At 39.9% G+C, this 23,340-nt stretch overlaps 1 protein-coding gene across 2 annotated transcripts in view; it reads left to right on the forward strand.

The window, feature by feature from the left end:
- The window catches only part of GRID2 (glutamate receptor, ionotropic, delta 2), a 716,811-nt gene that overhangs the window by 615,047 nt on the left and 78,424 nt on the right, over nt 1–23,340 (forward strand). For both annotated transcript variants that reach the window (XM_010001338.1, XM_010001346.1), the window contains one exon: nt 8,315–8,510. In XM_010001338.1, the coding sequence (XP_009999640.1) occupies nt 8,315–8,510 (196 nt within the window). The remainder of the gene's footprint in view (nt 1–8,314; nt 8,511–23,340) is intronic.

Below are 23,340 nucleotides of genomic sequence, written 5' to 3' on the forward strand. Positions count from 1 at the left end.
AGTTGATGGCATTTGTTATCTGCTTCACTGATTAATTTGGATCAAATAGTTACAATTTTTAAATGAACTTATGAGAACAAGAAGTATAAGACTGTGTGTTAATCTCTTTTTCCAGACAAATGACTACTCTTAATACCTTTGGGAGCTCAGCTTTTCATCTTCTGCCAACAGGCAATATTAGGAGTAGAGGAGTGCAAGTCATAAACTAGTTCCTTGATGCATGTCTTGTTCACACGTGACCCACATTGTAGATCACATTTACATCAAGACAGTCAGCATTTCAAATACCAAAACATTGTGGCAGTAAAGCAAAGCATAATTTCCACGTTCCTTTAATCTTTAGGTCACTGTCTCAAATGCCGTATGAATGAATAGTAATTAAGAATAGCTTTTCTTGGTAAATGCCAAACAACTTTTGAGGTCTCAAGCTATTTCTCATAGGTGCTGATGCTGTGAATTTCATCACTGAGCCAGTATTGCCATTAATGAATTTTATTATTCTTTTAGGACAGAATTAGAGTCCATTGGCCGAGACTAATTTTACTTAGGCTACTGCATGGCACTGTAAAGGGAGAGTGTCACAACCTTCTCATGGGCACTGAAATTTTGCAGCAAAGTTGTGGGAGGGAAGTGGGCAAGAGGGGAAATCAAAGGCTTTGTCATGTGAAAGGCTGGTGTCAGGTGGTTTCAGGTTTAAATTTAAACTGCTTCTAAAAGCATGGAAGCTTGATTAAAACTAGATTGTATGCATTAAGGGGGAGAGTCTGCATCTTGTCCCCTCTGTAAAATAAGAATCATAGAATCACAGAATGGTTTGTGTTGAAAGGGACCTTAAAGGTTATCTAGTACCATCCTCCTTTGCATGGGCAGGGACAGCTCCCATTAGGTTGCTCAAAGCCCTGACCAGCCTGGCCTTGAATATTTCCAGGGACGGGGAATCCACAGCTTCTTTGAGCAACCTGTTCCAGTGTCTCACCAACCTCACAGTAAATAATTTCTTCCTCGTATCTCATCTAAATCTACTGTCTTCCAGTTTGTAATCTTTACCCCTCATCCTGTCACTACATGCCCTTGTAAAAAGCCTCTCTCCAGCTTTCTTGTAGGACCCCTTCAGGTAGTGAAAGGCCACCATAAGGTCTCTCCAGAGCCTTCTTTTCTCTAGGCTGAAAAACCCCAACTCTGTCAGCCTCTTTTCATAGAAGAGGTGCTTCAGCCCTCTCATCATCTCCATGGCCCTTCAAAGTCCACCTTATGTTCTCCATGTTATAATTAGTATGTCCTATTTGATAGGTGAGACCTCTGCCTCCAAAAAATGGAGGCATAATGGTAAAGCATGTCTTTCATTATCCTTGTTTTGCCTAGTCATTATTTTCACATTTTTCCTGAATCATGGTTCACTTGAAGATAGTATGTCCCCAATGCTTTGAACAGCTCAATAAAACAGCTTACAAGTTTTCTGCAAGTGATTTTTACACAAGAATGCAGTAATTGAAGTAGATATCTCCTTATGCTGAAAAGCAGTGTTCTTTAATCTTTCCTTTAATGTGGTTCTTGCAGATCTTCAAACTGGCTAGCAAGAAGTTTTTGACACAGTCCACATCTAAGTCTCTTGGCTTACTGTGCCGTTCCCAAAACCTATCTGTGAATTAATCCCTGCTATCCTGGAAAAAAGAAATTAAAGCATTGTAAAGCTTTATATGAATTAGTTATAAATAAAGACTTTAGTGTAAGCAATAACATCATTTATTTTCTCCTAAAATTTGGTGACTACTTCTTGCAGATAGTTTGGTGCAACTGTCAGGTCTAACATCACACCTAGCCTAAATCAATCTATAACCCAGATCTACAAAAATAGTTTGATGTCCAGACCTCTGACCTTAGTGATATTTAATCACCTAAAAATTGATTTAGTTATTCCTTTATGGAATTGTTCTCCTTTTTTTTCTGCAGTTTTTGTGTACTTTTTAAACACTTTTGACTGGCATATATGTTAACAATTCTAAGTCTAGGATTTAGATCTATAGAGAGGGTATGCTTAGAGGAAATAAAAATTTGCACATCCCAATATAGTTTTTTTCTCAGTTGAAAGGAGATAATTTTTGTAATTCCAAAGTAATTAATTTGTACTAAGCCAGAAAATGAAAGTGATCTGACAGATTAAGGTGCAAAATACTAAACAAAATCAACAAATGCTGAAAAATACATGTATCTGTTAATAATTCACCATCAATCCTATGTTGTATTAGATTACCATACAGACAACACATAACATTTTTCCCCACAATGCTTCATGATTGATAATCAAAAATTGGCTGCATGGTCACTTCCCTAGAATTTGTCTGTATAAAAACTCCATTTAGGGTATTTTTAAACAATTTTGTCAACTATATATGTTTTTTTCTTTTTTAAATGATTTTTATTATTCATTACTTTATTGCTTCAAAATTAGAAATTCAAAGAGATAAAAGAAGAACCACTCAGTGGGTGAGTAATAGGATGGATGGCCACACCCAGAGAGTTGTGGTCAATGGTTCAGTGTCCAAGTGGAGGCAAGTGATGAGTGGTGTTCCTCAGCGGTCAGTACTGGGACCAGTGCTGTTCAACATCTTTCTTGGAGACATAGACGGTAGGATTGAGTGTATCCTCAGCAAGTTTGCTGATGATACCAAGCTGTGTGAAGTAGTTGACACCTTAGAGGGAAGGGATGCCACCAAGAGGGACCTTGACAGGCTGAAGAGGTGGGCCAGTGCCAACCTCATGAAGGTCAACAAGGCCAAGTGCAGGATCTTGCACCTGGTTCGGCACAATGTCAAATAGAGGTTGGGGGGAGAATGGCTTGAGAGCAGTCCTGAGGAGAAGGATCAAAAAGAAGTGTGCATCAAAAGAAGTATGGCCAGCAGGGCCAGGGAAGGGATTCTACCCCTCTGCTCTGCTCTGGTGAGACTCCACCTGGAGTACTGTGTAGACCTCTCATCACAGGAAAGACCTGGCACTGTTGGAAAGGGTCCAGAGGAGGGCCACAAAGGTGATCCAAGGACTGGAGCACCTCTGCTATGAAGACAGGCTGAGAAAGTTGCGGCTGTTCAGCCGGAAGAAGAGAAGGCTCTGGGGACACCTTATAGAGACAGTCTAATACCAGAAGGGGGCCTACAGGAAAGCTGGGGAAGGGCTTTTCACCAGAGAGGGCAGTGATAAGACAAGGGGAAATGGTTTTAAACTGAAAGTAGGAAGATTTAGGTTGGACATTGGGAAGAAATACTTCACCATGAGGATAGTAAGGCACTGAAATAGGTTGCCTAGATAGGTTGTAGAAGCCCCCTTCCCTTGAGGTGTTTAAGGCCAGGTTGGATGAGGCCTTGTGCAGCCTGGTCGAGTGTGAGGTGTCCCTGCTCATAGCAGGGAAGTTGGAACCTGATGATCTTTAAAGTCCCTTCCAACCTTAACCATTCTATGATTCTATGATAGATGTTCTAAACTGTGGGATTATAATTCCTTTACTCATGTTAGAAATGTGCTTTGCTTTGCAAGTAGTTCAACTGAGATCAGTAAAACTATTGCAAAATTGAATTCCCATCCCGAATTGATAACAATATCAGAATCTGGGCATCAAAGGATACCCCATATATATTAATTAGCTTGACAAATATTTATTCCTCATGTTAATTTTGGGTGTGGCAATTGTGTGCTGCAACTGGGTGACATAGTGAGGCTGGTGATCTGTGTCTCCACTAAATGTATTTGTCTGAACAGAGAGCGAGTTGTTTAACCCAGGAATTAAGGTGCATCAAACAATATGTAACATAGAAAGCAGGCTGGAGGCAAAGTACATATAAAAAAATCTTTCTTCTGGAAAGGAACCTCAATGGCTTAATATTTTTATTTGTTCTGCCAGGGTTTGTCATTTGTCTTTGTTTTGCTGTACCTTAGGTGCTAGGTTGTTAATGTCATACCAGTAGTCTGCAGAGCTGCAGGTTATAAAAAAATGTTTCTGAAGGAGGTCATATAATGATCCCATTTGACATGTTTATGTGAAGGGATGAAGTTACTGGTGTGGTAGGTCTTTCTCATTTTTGCAGCCTGCCTACACAGCAGCATATAAACACGTACACCTCAAAGGCAGCAAAATTTCTTTCTTGCTCCTCAACATAGGGTCAGGTGAACTAAAACTTGGGGCTTACTGCTGACAACAGCATTTAGTGCATCTGTAGAGTTTACACTCATCTTGCCCTTGTCCTCTTACCATCACTTTCCCAGCACAGACCAGCTCCTGCAACTGTGAAACGATGCAGAGCAGGGCAGCTGAGAGGCATCCTGTGTTTTAGAGTAGCACACCTAACAGGAAAGGAGTGCAGACTGTAGTTAATACCAGACTTGGCAGCTACAGCATGCCTTCCTGAAAGCACTGACATTATTCTCCTCATTGTTATTCCCTGCTGGTGATGCATTTTTATATGATGGCACTCTTGCTTTCTTCTCAGATTGTAATCTCAGGTTTTGCTTCTCATGCCTGATTATAGTACACTTCTGGAGTAACAGCTCATGTCCTGTATTGGTTTGCCATTCTGAAAATAGCAAGGTTGCTTTCAGAACCAGTAGACATACAGAGCAACTCTCTTTTGTTTCTAGCTGTACTGTTTCGTGGCAGTACCTATAAATATAATTTATATACCACTTAGCAATAATTTTTCAGAAAAATACCTAGTTGCTTGTTCTATTAGAAATTATATGGCTATACAGAGTCTTGCAAATTAATGATTGCCATTTGACTAGATGTTGTTGCTAGAAATTAGAGACTCAGTAAATATTTTGTATACTTTTCTAGCAATGTGTATGACACACAACACGGCAATTACAGGACATCACAGTACGTGTCCTGTGACAGTTCGTTGAACTACTGAGCACTGCCAGGAGATGCAGAACTGTACTGGCAGCAGCAGTAGCTGTAACACAGAATGGATGACTATAGTGTGTTGCATTTATCTAGTGCCTTTCAACAGTGATGCTTTTGAGAGATTGAAAGAATGTCAATGCAACAGTAATACACCTACTTCTGCACCACACTTTTGTCTAATGGTGAAACAGAGATAGATTCTCACCAAGGCTCATCACTGTTTACCAGACCACCTTTCTGTAGAGCTGCGCCCCAACCTGACTTTTTGCAGGGGGTTATTCCCCCCAGGTGAAGGGCTTTGCAATTCTCCTTGCTGAATTTCACACCACTCCCAAACCATTCTATGATTCCTGCAGCCTTTCTAGGTCCATCTGAATGGCAGTCTGTTCCTTGAGCAATAGGCTTTGTCCCCAATGTCATGTCATCTGCAATCTTGACAAGACACTGCTTACTCACCTCCTCTAGTAAAGGTTAGACCTCGGTATTAGACCTCTTACCAGACTCCAGGTGAGCTTCTCTGTGAGCTTGATTATTCAAGCAGGAATTTATCCATCTGGTTTCCCACATAGACAGCCCTAATGACCTAATTTGAATACAATAATATTGTGGGAGACAGTATTGAAATCTTGCTAAAATTAAGCCAAACTACATCAATTTCTCTGGTCTGGTCCACAAACCAAGTCATTGTACTGTAGAAAGCAATTGGATTGGTCAGTCATCACCTTTGGTAAGTCAGTATTTACTGCTCCTAGTCAGCTTATTCTCCTTCATGTGCTCAGAAATGTGCTCTGAGAGGACACGCTCCATGATGTTGGATGACCAGCCTTAATTCCATGAATCATCTTTTTAATCTTTCTTTTTAATGTAGTCTGGGCATTTCCTTTCTCCAGTGGTCAGGGGTCTTCTCCAAACTCCTTCACTTTTTGAAAATTAAAGCAAGCAGCCTTGCAAGGATGTTGGTCTGCTCTCTCAGCACACTTCAGTGTAGCCTGGCAGGTCCCATGGACTTCCATGGGTCTACTGCTCTCAATCAGCCCCTGCCTTGTCTGGTTGAGATTTACCTGACCATCTGCTGCTGGTTGTTCATTGTCTCCTTGAACCCTGCCTCTAGACACAGGGACCTGAGAGATCTTTTTGGGGAAGAGTGAGGCAAAGAAGACACTGAGCACCTTAGCCTTATCTATGTTTGCTGTCCACCTCAACAAGCCCACACTTTTCTTTTTCAGCCTTTTAGTTCTTCAAAAGCTGTTGATGTTACCCTCGAAGGCCCTCGAGAGCATCTACTGAGCATTGGCTTTCATGATGTGATCTAGAGTTGCCAGGAAGGGTTTCAAAATTCCTACTTTGTAGCCTGTCTGTGCTTCCACTTTCCGGATATTGTTTGATGAGATTAAGGCCTTTTTTAAATTCTTGCGTTTTGTTAGTAATTTTGAAGTGTAACAGATGATTGAATTGCTTTCCCTAGAGAAACCTACCTGGTGGCTATGTCTAATCTTCAAGGCTGATCTTTAAAATTTTATCAATTATGTCAATTTATAAACCTAAGTACAACATCATAGTAGTTTGCTTTTGTAATTCCCCTGATTAACCCTCAAGTCTTTTAAAAGTATTTACTGCTTCCCATTCACACACTGGCTTTAAGTGAGGTTTCATGTTTTTGCTGACAGCTCAGCCATTTCATATTTAATCTCATAGGTGTTTATCTGGACTTGATAATTAACTTTTCCATTACAAGTTTCCTGAATTGCTTATTGTCCTGATACCTTGGTCTACTACAGTCTCACATTTTCTTCCTAGAAAAGGCGATGTCACAGTCCTCTAGTAGAAGACCAATATACTTGGTTTCAGGATAGGCTTCATCAAGTAGCTCACCTTTGATGATCCCATGTGTGTACTGATTCTTTCCAGGTTCCCTGCTGCTTATTTTCTTGAAAAATGCCATCTCGTTTGAAAACAAAACAAAACAAAAAGGAAGGATTGTGGATGTTTTTAATACCGTTAGTTATTTGCTCTTCAAAATTAAATTTTTGCCTTTCTTATATTTGCTATATATTATCTGCTTAGATGTGACCTCTTGTTCAATTTTTTCTAAGCCCATGTGTCTGAATTTCAAAGGATTTCTTTTTTACTCAACTAACCTCTTACCATTGAGCTCTATTGATTTCTTCTTTTCCCGCTTTCTGTTGTGTTCAGGGACACACATATCCCTTGAGATCTGATTACTGTTTTCTTCAGTGCCATTCCTGGAACACCTAATAATTCCTTTATTTCTCCCCATTGGGACTGTTTTCACCAGCCTCCATATTTACATGTTTCACAGACAGAGCTTGGGAATTTAACAGGTTTCCTACATTTGTGCTTGCATTTTTGGTGTCTGTGATTAGCTTTTCTAATTTGCTATTGCCTGCTTTAGGACAGCACTCAGACCCTTATTTTGTCCTTAGGTGTCATCCACTAGATTTGTGCATTTTATACAAAGTTAATTTGTGCCAGGAAAGCTGTAATGGGTTTTAGGCAGTAGACATGTTGTAGTAGTTATTTTGAAACTTTAATGAATGTGAATAAAGAACTGAAGGAACAGGAGACCAATTCTATAGGACAGAAAAATAAAGTCTAGGAGGTAAGAAGACTTTACAGTGTTCTATTAGAATTTTTTAAGTCCAAAGCAGGGTTGACAAAACCCTGTGCTTGGGTTGCTTTAGAAATTTGGAGTGCTTTAGAAATTTCTAAACAGGTTAAATTTTTGTTTGTTTGTTTATACGGAATGGAGGAGACTTGAAAAGCAGAACAAGTTTATTGGAGTAAATAACACGAACTGTGGTGAAAAGGCAGTTAATAAAATCACATCTGAATTCTTCTTGTTGCTGAAAATAATGTAGGATGTGACCTGTGTGATGGGTACACAGTTCAGTGCAGGAATGCCGCCAAAAAGCTGCTCCTCACTGTGTAGCCCAGGAGCATGTACAAGTACTCAGCCCATGTGCTTTGAGTAGGATTTGTGGTGTTCTGGTGCTGACGCTCCTGCTCCCCAGCAGTGGGGTGTATGGTGTCACCATACACTACTGGGCAGTTACTCAATTTCTGTTGAACATTCTGTGTATGGTTGGAGGTACTGCAATACTGCAGCCCCTCCTTTGCCCTTGCGCAAAGGAGTTTGGCATTTGACAGGATCCTCTTACTGCTTCTGTCGTTGCCTTTTTCATCCATTTTCTTTTTTCCACCTCTTCCTTTCACTTCATGTTCCTGCTCGTGTCTTAAACCACTAAACAATTTTTCAGTCTCACTTGGCCTCTGAAGAAAAAAAGAAAAAACCCAAACAAGAATAGAAAGTGGTTTGTGTTGCCCTTTGCTTACATGCAGCTCCTCCCTCTTGAAAATGTGGCTTCAAGTCTTCTGTGTCTCTTTTCTTCACCAACAATCAAGGTCTCTCCAGGATCTCTCAAGGCAGACGGATATTCCTTATGGCACTGTCTTGGACTCCGCAGTCTATGAGCATGTCCGAGTGAAAGGGATGAATCCTTTTGAGAGGGACAGCATGTATTCCCAAATGTGGAGGATGATTAACAGAAGCAACGGCTCAGAGAACAACGTCTTGGAATCAACCGCAGGAATTCAGAAGGTAGTGGTATGACTTACTTTTTCTTCCCACTGGAGATACTCTGCTGTAACACCACGCTTGCTTAGTTGTTGCTTTTAACTATGAGTGGTGCATTTGCTCCCAGGTAATACTCATGCCTGGTACAATTTCTGCAAGTCTGTTGCATTGGCACAGAAGATTGAGAATTCTCACCCATGTAAATTGTTTTCAATGACATTTTAAAATGTAAGTACATAGAGTTTTGTTCTGAAAAATGGGACTAGAATCAGTGGACTTACAACCCCAGAAGACATAACTGTGTAGTGTACAAAGTGCTTAACTACATTGATTAAGTATTGATTGACATTGATTAACATTGATTTTGTAGACTCCTGACACTGAATATTTTGGCTTTCAGTTGTAGCTCTGGATCATGTGTTTTGAGAGAGACAGGCAGCAAAAGTTGATCTGGATTTAAAGAAGAGTCTCACAGCCACATTTCGGTAGCATGTTTAGCAGTAGGAAAATACTTTTGGAGCAGGAGTCAATTTTTGTAGACACATTTGTGAATGAAATTGTTTCCTTGTGTGTTTTTCATTGACAGCTACAGCTTTTGTAAGGACACTGTTCCGTGAGAGTGAATATGAGTTAATGAGTGACTGCATACAAACTTCTTCCCTACCATTGTATCTTCCTATTCAGAGGTTTAAATCAAATCTGAGTAGTATCATATTTTATGTATTTTACCTTAAACTTCAAAATGTGAAGATTGATTAGAGCAAATATCCATGGAGTTGTGTGTTGTTTTAGGCTTAGTTTAGACTTCTAAAAATCCAAACAAACTGCCTTTTGTCTCCAACAAAATCTATTGTCAGGAAAGCTTGTAGTTTGCAATGTATTTTCTAAGATAGAAAAGAGTATGTTAAAAAGAATGATGAAATCACTGGTGACCTCTTGACAACAAAACACCTACAAAATAACAAAGATTCTTTGGAGTTTTAAAAATCACTAATCCACCCTCTGTATAACTGAGATCATATTTTCTTCCCTGAAGGACTAAACAGCATGAAAGAAGAGGCAGAAGAGGCCCTCAGGAACTGCGCTTTTGAAATCCCTTTAGATAAAGTCATAAGCTGAAAAAGCAAGGGGAAAAAAAGACAGTCTGAAGATCTATTGGCTAGAGGAAATAGCTTTTCTTTTGAGAAAATATATTTTAGCTCAATTTTTAAGGGGGTTGATAAAGCTGGGGTTTGCCTTTTTTCTAAAAAATAGGTGCCCTCCTTCTAGTTTGCCCTCCCAAGTTATACTAAGGGTTTCAGAATAATCAAAAATAGAGCTCCTCAAACACAGCTGTGTTGACTAATGGCTTTTAGCTGAAAACAACAACTGGTGTATCATGCTGGCAGGCAATTCCAGATTACAGTTTTTGATTTCTCATTCCTGGAAACATGGCAATTGCTGTTCTAAAACCTACAAACCCAGCAATATCTGAGTTCTTTCATTTCCCATGCCTCTGCTTCCCAGGAATAAGCGCTTTCAAATTATGATATTGAAAAACCAAGTTGTGGCATGTGAACAAGTCAAACTGCCCTCCAATTTTAAAATATCAGAGGGCTTAGCTATTATTCTAATGAACATTAACATCCCTCTCTGTGTGTGCAGTTTCTTCCCTTCTTTCACCTTACACAAGGTAATAACACAGAAGAAGATTGTTTGCCAGTTGTTGTTCACATATAAGCTCTTGGGAGTTTGTATTTGGCCTGCTCAGGAAGAAAACTGGATGAAGAATATTATGTTAAAATCTAGTCTTAGGCAAGGAAATTTCATATTTTAAAAGGTAGCTGATAGGCAGAGATTGTAATCTCTGTAACATTCTTTTTAAAAATGGAACCATTTCAGAGAAAATAATTCATGGGTCCTCTTGGCCTATTTATATACTTTGTAATGTTCTTCAGGGTCTTGAACAAATTTAACTGGCCACATCAGAGCTATTAACTCAACCATTTTATAACTCTGGACAAGCTAAGGCAACAGGTCTCCCTCTGTGCTCCATTTTGTTTCTGCCATTAATCAGCACTAAAGCATGACTGAACAGCAGTTTGTTCAAGCTCTTTGAGGCTGCTACCTCAGCACGTTTCTGGAGTGCCAAGTGGGGGCTGAGACTTAACAAGGGCTTCCAAATGGGCACAGGGAAAGGGATTTCCACTACTCTGCTTAATGACCATGAAGGAACTGCAGTAGGGAGGAACCAACATGGGAGAGAGGTGTGCAGGAAGGATGTTATGGATGCAGTGGACATGGTCTTCTTTAACAACAGTCCCTGCTACATCATCTGAGATTAAATGGGGTTTGCAAGCATCCATCACAAAAGAGGCTTTGCCAAACATTTTTTTATATATTAAAAGTCCTTGGCCTTGTCTTGCTTTTATTCTGCAAGCTATAGTGGAGCTGGCACTCTTTTTTATTTTGAAGAAAGCAGCAGTTTAATACCGACGTATATATAAACAGGGGGAAGGGAAGGAGCATGAACCACTGATATTGCACGATCCCACTCACTCATCAGGATTGCATGGTTGCTGTATCAGTGACTTCATGGGGTACGGCACCTGTATGAGTGAAAATACAATACAACCAAATTACAATGATTGTGTAGTCTCATTTTGCATCAGGCAGTCTACCCCTTTGACTTGCTTTTCCTGGCAGGAGGGCAGTTCAGGCGAGAAAAGTAAGATGGAAAGATCATGCTGCTGTAAGTTTCCAGGTTTTGACATTTATTGGTCCAGTTCTTCTCATAAATCAGGTACATATCACTGTGTGTGCTCCTATTCCGTCTGTAGTGAGCAGCTATATACCGTGAGGTCTGGTTAGAGAGCAGCTGTGTAGATTTATTTACCCTGAAGAGAGAGCAAAGTTTTAAGTACCTCAAACAGGAGACAGCCTGGAAAGTGCAGGCACTTTAGATACTTTCTGCCACTTACTGTCTCTTCCTTTCTCAAAAGGCAACAAAAAGCATTTGCAGATCTGAGCTGAAGCTAGGGAAGCATTCAATTATTTGTCTTTCTGCTCTGTCAAATCAAAATGGACGGGGAGGTAGCTGTATTTCTATATATGCTTGGGTCATCCTGGAGAATATTAGCTGTTACCTTCCTTTTTTTTTTTTTTTTTTAAATTATTCGTAAGTATTTAATGTATCTCAAGTTGATTTTCTGGGAGTTTTTGCATAGGTTATGAAATATGCATCTCATTCTGTCAAAGGAATCTCCGTTTTCACAGAAGTTATTTATTCGGAGAGGATTTACAGAGGCCTAAGTCATGCCTTCTTAAACATTCATTGAGGACTCCAAGAAAAATCATTTAGGCTTAAACATATCAAATTACATACCCCTTTATGTCTTCTTAAAAAACACATTACCCTGCTTAATCCTTTACAAGCACCACAGGCTTTCCTATCCTTGGAACTATTCCCACTTAAAATATAATGAAGCTCTTCCATTGTGCCCCGTCTGCTTTTTCTTCCCTAGAGTATAATACTGCCTAATGCCCTATCCTACCCACCTTGTTCCTCTGAACAAGATACCATGGCCTACAGCATCTCCATTTCTCTCAGCACTACAAAGAGGAAATTTCCTTTCCCAGGCTGGATAGGCAGAATCTGAATGTGTTTGAAACCTCTATCTATTTAACTCTGTCTGCGAAATATTTCGCCAGTAGGAAACTTGTGAATGACTGTCAGGTGAAATAATGCTTCTGGATGGTGCATTCAAAAAAACTCCTTTTAGGCTCTCATAATATTTCCTCTTCAATTTCCACACAGTATCAAAAGGAATTTTGTCTTGAGATTTTGATTTTCTTGTGATCCTACTTTCATTGCCAGTGAAAACATGCTAGCAACTGTTGAGCCCATTTGTTTTCCCTCAACACCATGAATGGAAGTTTTACCTACCTGGAAATACTGTAATAGTAATAGTATAATTTAAGCTACCTATGAAGAGGCAATAACAAACCTGTGCTGAGGTGATTTGTCTGAGGAAGAAAGGAATAATAATGATTTGTGATTCTCTGCTAGAACAAATTGTTAATAACTAGACATGGTTACTCTTAATTTGTTTCAGCAGCAGCAACAGCATAAAGATTTTTACTGATGGGCCAAAAAACTCCTGATTTAACTAATTATCTTGATTTAGTCACAAATTTGCCATTGCAATTACAGTTCTGGTGGCAGAGACACTGACCACACCACAAAAAAAGATCTAGTTAATAAATGCAAGTCCATAAATCTTTGCTGTGAACATTTTTTACCATGGAGCTAGCCAATAAAAAGACACTGAAAACAAGATAGAACCAAGATACTGTAACTATACTGTGATTCAGCAGTATGACAGTGGCTAGGAAAGGGGTAGGAAACAAAAAGACAAAAGCATATAAAAATATTGACACTGTACTCCAGTACTCCTATATATATCTTAATTCACTTCAAGGATCAGCTATGCTATGCAACTGTTGGTTAGCAAAGTAATTATCAATCCAGACACTGGTTCCCTTTTGCCTCCAGAGATGATGCTTTTTGGGCATATGAGATTTTCTCTTCTGCACTACAAATAGCAAGGCTCAGGAGTACCCTTAAGACCTTGATGTGTTCAGCCCCACAGCTGAAGATGCAATTTAACTACTTTGGAATTACTGTCTCCTGCACAGTCTCTGACTTGGATCTGACAGGTGCCTGAGGGTCCCAAATGCACCTGCTGTCCTCCCTTTGTATTATGCTGGGGGTCTGGCTTAATCTTATTTATCATATAGCATCTGTTTCCTGGAAAGCAAGTCTCAACATAAAACCTGAGCCAGATTCACCAGTGAAGTGACATTAATACTTACATGAGGAATGCCTCATCCACTGACACTAGCATGTTTCATGCCTCATATCTTGTCAACAAGTCAGTTTATGGGGGCAGGGGGTGGGGTATATTACACTGCAAAGCATATTTCTCATAGGCTTGTGACATATTTTCTTCAGTTTCCATGAGCCAAAACAGTAATAGGACTGGAGAAAGATTCCCCGCCCCGTGTAACCCTGTGTATATTTACTTCCATATCTAGAGCTTAAACAAACTAGTAGCAGTTGACCAGAAAGCACTACAAACACAGTGTGGTGTTATTTTCAGGAATTATCTAAAGGTTAATAGTTATCTGGATTAGATTATGGATTCAGTGTGCTTTGGATATATAATAACGAACCTGTTAATAGAGTGTGAAAAGGTTCTGTCCATAGCTTTAAAAATGAAATGTAAAACTTTTTCTCCTGCCTCATTTTCTCAGAATTCAAAGTAGGCTCAGCTAAAGGCTTCTTCTCCCTCAGGAGTGCTGCTAAGCATGTACTAAAGTTTGATCTAACTTTGACTTTCCAGGGAGTTTTCAATGGTTTTTATCATGAGTAGAACACCTGTAAAAGTTATTTTATACGGAGTTTGCCTTTTTTCACATGAAAATGTAAGTCAAAATTTGAGTCAGCCTACACATCAAGGAATGGATCTACACAGACGTGTTCATCCAACAACTAATCAAGCCAGCTAGTGCCATATTCCTTTTATCTCCACAGTTTCCTGAAAATTTATCTGAGTTCATCTTGTCTTGTTTTGACTTACATGCTCCCAAATATACTTTCCCCTTTGTGCACTCACTGAAATGCCATCCAAGTTGCTCAATGCTGCTGTTTAAAGGTCAATTTGCCTGGTCAGTGCCCAGTCACTTTAACAGCCTCAGATGTCACAGACTGGTGTCCTGCTGTGGTGCCATGGCATTCTACCTTCCATGACTGTCTTTGCTTGCCCTCTCTCATATCTCTCTCTTACTTTGAAGAATTTTCCAGATCTGTTCTCTAATCTTTGTGGGCCATCCTACTTCCACAACCATTGTCTTTTCTATCTGTAGCTCATCCATGAGTATTCTCAAGTCTAAATTAATTCACCTGGTGGCTCCAGGGAGATAAATTGCAGTTTTGCTTCTCTTACACTAAACTGAGCTTCTTTTATCCAAAATAAAAAATGTGTTTTCCTCTAGTCTTTTCATGTCTGACCACTAATTTAGTTGAATGTAAAACCTACAGTAGCTGACCTTGCCATTTTCATTTTCTTTCCTGTGGCTTTCTGTTGTTTAAGCTTGTGTGTCTATTTAGGTTTGCCAATTCACATCCAATAACATGTCTATGATTGACCCATATGGCCTCCAGTCCATTGCTTCAGTAATTTTCAATGTTATTTTCTCTGGCCTCCACAAAGCACTCTTTCTGCATTGAATTCTATGGAAAATGCTTCTGTGAGGGGTGGCGCGGGGGAGAAATTGTCTCAGTTGTCTTGAGTTTCAAGGCCCTTCATGGTCAATTCTGACTCTCCCTGTAGCTTTTTCATTTCTGAATTAGAAATCATTTGTGTGAGCTTCCAGTGCTACTCCTTTTTCAAGGAAGCACTTTTATGCTTTCTCCAAGGGCTCTTTTGTAAGGTATGAAGTTCTCCCTCAAGACAGTAGTCTTGTCTTTTCTTCAAACTCCTTATCACTCTCTGTTGTTATTACACTAACTAAAACCTTGACAACTCAGTCTCTGGTGTACTACGATCATTACCCATCAACTGAGCAGCACTGTTTTGTTGTTTCTTGATGCACTTTCCCTTCATTTGGCTTCTTTTATGACTGCCAAATAAGAGGTGAGAGAAAAAACTCACACTATACTTGTCTAAATACAAAAATAGATGTGAAAGGGTGAAATCAAAGAACTACTATATCCCAGAATGAACAAAATTAATGAACTCAACCATTATCAGAGGAAGAGTATTTCTCAAAAAACAGCCTCTCCGAGTCTGACCTTTCAGCCTTTATCCTTAAATGAGAGCTACAGCCTAACTTCAAAAGATGAGCATGGGAGCTAAAGTTCATACCAGTCTGACACAGTATAAGAAAAAAAAATATTGAGCAATCAGTCCTTATTATCTCTCATTTTCTTCTTCTTCAATAGTACCAGCTATCTATTTCTCTCTAATTGTCTCATTGATTAACATGATTGCATTAATCTCAGAGACATTTTTCTAATCTTGGAATTTTCTGCTTGTTTTCAGAGAGGGTTTGTTTGCATCAAAGCTTGGTTATTTAGGGGTCCCCCCCCTTCTCTTCGAAGGTAATTCTGTCTTAAAACCTTCCTCCGCTTAGATCCTTAAACTGTCATGGCTACAACTATACTCCCAACATGTGTAACTGTAGGTGCGTAATTTAGGTGCCCAAGTTTCTTTCCTAGATACTGTAGATAGTTTTCTTCTCTAGAAAGTGGTTGACATTCCAAAAGTTGGGAATCTATTTTTCTTTGTGGCTTATTTTGTACAGTACCTATCAAAATAATCATAGAATCGTAAACAGTTAAGGTTGGAAGGGACCATGGAATGTGTAGTGTCCCCATGCTTCATCCTGATCATAGAATCATAGAATCATAGAATCTTAGGGGCTGGAAGGGACCTCGAGAGATCATCTAGTCCAACCCCCCTGCCAGAGCAGGGTCACCTAGAGTACATCACACAGGAACTCATCCAGGTGGGTTTTGAATGTCTCCAGTGAGGGAGACTCCACAACCTCCCTGGGCAGTCTGTTCCAGTGCTCTGTCACTCTCACAGTAAAAAAATTTTTTCGGATATTCACCTTGAACCTCCTATGCTCCAATTTACACCCATTACCCCTTGTCCTATCACTGGTCATCACCGAGAAAAGCCTAACTCCGTCCCCCTGACACTCACCCCTTACATATTTGTAAACATTGATGAGGTCACCCCTCAGTCTCCTTTTCTCCAAGCTAAAGAGACCCAGCTCCCTCAGCCTTTCCTCATAAGGGAGATGTTCCACTCCCCTAATCATCTTCGTAGCTCTGCGCTGGACTCTTTCGAGCAGTTCCCTGTCCTTTTTGAACTGAGGGGCCCAGAACTGGACACAATACTCCAGATGTGGCCTCACCAATGCAGAATAGAGGGGGAGGAGAACCTCTCTTGACCTACTAACCACACCCTTTCTAATGCACCCCAGGATGCCATTGGCCTTCTTGGCCACAAGGGCACATTGCTGGCTCATGGTCATCCTCCTGTCTACCAGGACCCCCAGGTCTCTTTCACCTACACTACTCTCCAGCAGTTCAGCCCCCAACCTGTACTGGGACATGGTGTTGTTCTTCCCCAAATGTAAAACTCTGCACTTCCCCTTGTTGAATTTCATCATGTTTCTCCCCAGCCCAATTGGGCTGATGGCCCAATACAAAGCCAAGTACTTCACACCTTAGCCTGTTTCTAACCTTGAAGTCATCTTTTTATGTGGCAAAGCAGTACAGAGAGGAAAATTGGTTCCTTTGCTGGTGGAGACTTCCCTTGGGATTTCTGTTGTGTAGAAGTGGACCGATGAGGATGGCATGACACAAACACCTGGAGGGCATCCCTGTCCTAGTCGTAAGAGACCAGCTCTGTAGAAGTGTACAGGTAGCTGCTACTATAAAGGCACATTTTGTATTGCCAGGCATTTTGTCTAAAACAATCTTTATGCTTACACAAAAAGTAGAATTAATTTTGTGTTAAGTAGTTCTCAGCCTCTACCTATAGAGATAAAAAATATGAGTTTTCCTTACCCCCTTATTTCTGGAGAACTTTGCTTGTTTCTGATAAGTGGGGAAGGTAGAACTGCCACACCACACTCTTGACAGCAACTGTAGCTGAACCACAACATGCAGAGTAACTGCTTGTGGCTACCTGTATTAGAAATTAATAGCTGACAGGGCTTAGTTCATCCCTGTTCTATCTCCTTGTGCCTTTTTCTGGTAGTGTGCAACTCTGAGATTTGCTGCTGGAGTAGTATGCATCCCCATTTGTTTCCACGGCCATATCACATCTGAATACCATAATCCCGAGCTTCAAATATGAGAGTTTAAATTTCTGAATACCTAAGTAGCATGAGTGCTCATTTGCGCTGGCAAGTGATTAATCGTAGAAATACCAAGCTCCCTCCTGAAGCTGGGATTTTAGGAGATGGGAGAATTTGGAAGGGAGCAGAGAGGAAGAAAACTGACAACTAGAAGTAATTTAAGAAGAAGAGTGCATTTTCATTGGTTGTACAAGCTGAGCATGAGTATGTCGGGATAATGCTCAAAGGAAATTTTTTTGCTAATGTTACTGAAGTTTTCTTAGCTGGCCACACTCAGTATTAGGGAAGCACCTGTTAGAAAGGGTGGCATAAAGAGAAAAGGTTGCTGAACCCACCCCTACAAACAAATGGCTTAATTTGTGCATATTTGGGTCTAGCAGAGCAATGCTGGTTTTAGATTCCATAATAAAAGTTTTCTGAGTATTTACTATATGATGCCTGCATTTATTATGCATTAGCACAGGAGACATCTGAAAGAGAAACAGCTCTCATGGGTGCTGTTACATACCATCTCTTGAGTGAAATACAGGCTTTGGTAAAGAGTGTAGAACAGGAAATGTCTTTATGGATATATTCACAGCAAAATGGAAGTTCTGTTGAATGTTACTCTTAATTAAAACTTAAACAAGATTATGTCCTCTCATCTGTTTATCAGCTGCAGAGGCTAGGAAGGCTTTGGGAGAGGAAGATTCTTTGGGGCAGAAAGGTATCGAGAGCACAGTTTTGTAGTGTCAGTTGTCATTTGGGCACTGCTGCTATGGTGGCATTGGTCCTCATGGGGTATCTCACAGTGAAAGTATGTTAGGTACATATCATGAAGAAGCAATACAGAGAATCTTTTGCTAGATAATAATCTTTTGTTACTTTTTCCAACCAATAAATCTACTTCTAATGCACCTGCTAAAATTGTATGTGCTACCTTCCCAGGCTCTTCCATCTGTGGCATTTTCTTGCCAAAGAAAAGGTATGACAGGCAGCTTTAAATGACCAAAAACTGTGGAGGGATGAGCAAGCTGTGCTGGGGTGCTAGCAAAGCGACGAACCTCCCCTTGTGTGTCAGGAGCTTGTGGATGGATGTACCCTTCTTTGGATCTTTGAGTAGCACTTATCTTAGGTTTTATTCTGTGGGGTGACAGGGATCTCAGCACTCGCTACTCTGTTCTTTTAGAGCCTGGTGTCTTCAGAATCTGAGTGTGTTGCTTGCATGTCATTCCACTTTGGCAAGTGGTCATTTATTTTGATTTAGCAGGGATTGGAATGAATATGATAAAACAAGTCCTGTAATCCTTTAAGCTTCTGAGATTGCTCTTTATTAAATGTGACACTCTTGATGGAAGTTACAACTGCTTTCCTGGTCACATCAGGTGTGGGCCATTTCTGTGCAACCTATAAGAAAGGAAAGCTTGGGATGAGTAAAATGTCCTCCTTAAGTATTTTTTGTTATTTCTTCAGGTCACTTGTAGCCTTTTTCCTATGGGGAGGTGATGAAAAGATTTGAATTTGTGCAGTGTAATAGCTACACATTTTCTTTGGTGCCCAGATCTAGTTCCATTTCCCTTTTTAAAAACCATCAGTGGAAAATATCCATTAAAAAATGCTGCCTCAGGGAGAAATAGAGATTTGGATTATGTCTCCACCTTTATTGGTTCCTCCTGTCATTCTCCTGCTTTTTTAACTCACTCATGCAAAGGCAGTAGTGAAGCTACAGGTCCCTTGCCAAACCCTTCAGTGGCTCACATCCCTTTAAATGGCAGAGTCATGTCCATGCTCTAATTCCTCATTTTGGATTCTCGTTCTCCTGAGAAAGAAAAACTATAAAGTGTCTGATGGAGAAGAGTAGTTTGGTATTTGGAGCACTCTTATTTGGCTCCAGGAGATGTGGAAGGTATTATTTATCTGTTGTTCTTGCCCTGTGAGGTCTTATTTTTCCATTTTATCTCTATTAACTTCGTGCTTTTCCTACAGAGTTCTGTAACATTTCCAAATTCATGAAGATGAATAACACCACTATACTGAGGGTGTCTGGGAACTACACAGACTCCTACCCAACTCCAGCAACTTTGGCTCTTTCTTTTCCTTCTGAATTCTTGTTTTACTTTGTTCTCTCCCTCTTTTTCATTTTTCTGCTTTTTAACCCTCTATCCCTTCTGTTTGGCTACCAGTTACTCCAATTTTTTCTGAGCTTTCTGATCCTTTCCTCTTTCCATGGTCATGCATCCTCTTTACTACCTCCACTGGCTTACATTTTCTCACAGTTTATCCGTGCAATTAATATTGTAACTTTCAATTCACAATTAGATGAAGCTTTCCAAAACTTTGACTGTCACTTTGAAAGCCAGTGCTCGCAGTGTGGTCAGCTGCACTGGGGATGTATCATGCACAGACTGGGGAAAATGCAGACTTTCTAATGATCAATAGATGGAGACAGGAGAGCACACTCTTGCTTCAGGCACAGAACTTGGTAATGTGTTCACTTTCCTTCTTAAATGTTCCCAGCTATAATTTTGGGGTATTAACATATTTTAATAATACCCAAATACATTGTGATGCATTAACAAATGCAAATTATGGGATTGAATGTAAGGTTGTCTAAAGGATATATATAACAGAAAAAAGACATGAATAGAAGTAATGAGAAAGGGAGGTGCACTATATAGCACTGTATATTCCAGCTCTAAAGTGTAGCTTGGACTATGAGCCTGCGAGTCTAAAACGGTGAGAGGAATAAGAAGTAACAGAGACATCTTATTTTGTATTTTTCGAGCCTCTATACATAAAACAGTTTGACAGATTTATATAATTTCTGTTAAATATCTTGTTTCTAAACAAAGTCTATTCCAGAGACTAGCAAGTGCAGTTGCAGTGAGTAGATCTGTAGCAAGTCTCCACTGTAAGACATTTGATAGTCACTCATTAAATCAATCACAATATTTTAATTCAGATACTCTTACAGCTGAAGGTATAGGAACCTGCAACTGCTCTGATAGCAAATTTTTTTACTGTCATCCTTAAATAATCAGTACATTAATAAGCATATTGGTAGGCAATGAAATACTTGTGAAGTATTTCTTTAAAGGACAATTATAGTAAGCAGAAATTCTCCACCACGGAAGCTGTCAGGCTGCACTAAGATCTGATGTCAGGACATGATCAGTGGCTCCTTCAGGTGCTTTGCTCTCTAGCCTTATTCACTTGCCTCCTGTGGAGCCATATGAAATGAAAGCATTCCTCTTTTACTCCCACTAATATTTCAGGGAGTTTCAAATCCCATTCTGCCAGAAATTTCACACAGTTTTCATCCGTGCAAGGCTCTGAAATCCAGGAGAGAAGTATTTTGAGCTAAAATGAGGCTCTGCGTGTGCATTGTGGCTGTGCATATCGGCTATGGACAGCTCGTAAGATGGACCAGGGAGTAGCCCAGCCCCTCATTATTTGAGCTCTCCCTCCTGACATTGTCTCTCTGAGCTCCTTTGGGGGTGTACAGAGGAGCTTTTCTAAATATCACCTAAACAGCATTTTCATCTACTGCAGGTTTTGCATGGTTAGACTGTCACAGTTTGATTAAGATTCACCAACGTGGCTGTCCCACCTGAGTAGAACAGAGGATCAGACAGATGTAGAAACATAGTTTCCCCTCCCCTGTTATTCAAACCTGCAAGGCTGGCGTGTGTCAGTGGTGTGTACTTGCATAGGCAGCAGCAAACAAAAATTATAGAACTTTTATTCTCTGACATAAGCCTAGCTCCTTTCATACACAACAAAATCCTTAGAAAGAAAACAAAAGAATGTGTTTTTTTCTATACCACGTATTATGGTGCCTTGTGGTGGTGTCTTTTTCTGACCTGATTCGAACAATTGAGAAAATGTTTTCTGAATGCTCTTCTTGGAAAGAAATGTAGACGGAGTAAACTTTCCAGCAACAAAGTTAAAAATTTAGAAGTAACAGCACAGCATTAAGGAAGGTATGCCAGATAGGTAAGCTGGCTTTCTTGAAGTGTGTCAACCAAAAATAAAGCAAAAATTCTTCTGTTAAAGAAGTGGCATCTTTCCTTAGGCTGCAGAGTAATGATAATTGTGATTTTTCCACCATTTTATTTTCTTTAGTTAAACTTCCAGCAAGCAGTTTATGTCTCTTTGTATTTGAATTAGGTGAGTTGTCTGGTTTAAACATGTTACTATAATAAATCAGTTTCTTTTTAATAGCCAGGCTTTGGGAAGAGAGAAATTGAAGTGCCATGTGGAGTGTTATAAGAAACATTTTAACCAGGCTGTAATCACATTTCATTCTTCTATCACTTTGCATAAAATATCTGATCTAGATAGACTGCAGAACTCCCTCACTGGGATTGCAATGACAGGAGAGGGTTGTTTACCATTCCCAGCTCTAAAGCTTTCCCACTGCACAGGGTTTGATTGGTGTTTGTGGTTTTTGGCAGAATGGCTAGTTAATCCAATAAAACAGACCCCATTCCCTGCTGGATATAACTGAGGGAAGGATATAAATACCAGAGAATGTGTCAAGATGGGTGGAAAATACCATGCATCTGTAATGAAAAAACAGTAGATAAGCAATGGTATTACACAAGTCTTTAAGTACCAAGGGCTTCTGGTCATAACATCAATCAAAGAGAAGCTTTGGTTGTTTTATTGCTCTGACCTCAGAACAGGATTTCCTTGTAATACCTTTCTAGCAAGAATTATCAACCTGTGTGTAAACAAATCTGGGACATGGCAACTTCCTGTTAGTGAGTCTTGTCCCTAACTGGGATACAAATTCCCAGAAAACCAAAATTTCTCATCCATTTTCTGCTAAGCAATGGCTGCAGTTCCTGACTATTCCTGTGTGTAAGAGATGTACAGCCAGGACATCTTTCTTGTGAATGATGCAAGGTACTGCAACCTACTTTGGTCTAAAACAGTCTGAATTTGACTTCTGGGAGATACTGAAAAAAATCTATGTCCTCCATGGAGAAAGCTTCCCACACTACAGGTTGTCAGAAGATGACAAATGCATACTTGAAAATCTATAAATTTAGAGGCAGGAGTTCTGAGCATGGTTGTTTTATGTGACACTTCAAGTATGCACTGGGGAGTCTGCTGGACTGGGCCTCTCAATGGGCACTGGTACTCTGTCATCTCACTCATGGGTCTCCACTGAGCATTGGTATAAGAGAAGACACCAGTTGCCTCATTCCTTATAGTGGAGAGGCACACAGCTACTGCCTGCTCAAAAGCAGAATTTGGCATTAAAAAAATCAGATACTAATAAGCAGTTGTGTCTTCAGAACCAGAATTCTGGCCTCAAGCACTCAAATTTTGCTGAAGTCTTGTCTTTACACGCAAGTTATATGAATCTCTCTTGGAGTCTCAAGTGTTGCAGTTCACAGCATAGTCTGGAGACAACAAACATCCAATAAAGTAAGTGTAGATCAGGCAGGTGTAAACAGCAAAAGCAGGAGCAATTTCTCACAAAAGTCTGTGTATTATCTCTCAGTTTATTCAGCTCAAACATTGCTAGGCCTGGGTTCTGCTCTGTGTGGGTGCCCCATGAAAGTACAGAGTAAGTCAATTGCACTGACTATTACTTTCTCAGTACCTGCCAAATGTAGATGCCCTTACTGTTTCTTAGATTCCCACTGAAGTTGCATTATTGGGCTCTAAAAAAATTTGAGATATGAAAAAAGAATAAACACAGTTAAAAATAAGTCAAAAGAGACAAGTGAAAGTATTATTGTGGTTTTATCTTTTTCAGCTATAATAAAATACACTCTTCAGAGATACATCATATGTAAGACAAAGGAGACTATCTTTTCCTGGCATTGTATTTCCTCTGCTTTCCTGTATATATCTAGTGAATTATACCATTCATGTTTAAGTTTAGAAAAAGTTTAGCAAAATGATACTGCATTGGACTTGCTACAGACATCCATCAGCAGGA

This window comes from Chaetura pelagica, unplaced genomic scaffold, assembly GCF_000747805.2.
Source record: "Chaetura pelagica isolate M959 unplaced genomic scaffold, ChaPel_1.0 scaffold220, whole genome shotgun sequence".
NCBI classification, from domain to species: domain Eukaryota; kingdom Metazoa; phylum Chordata; class Aves; order Apodiformes; family Apodidae; genus Chaetura; species Chaetura pelagica.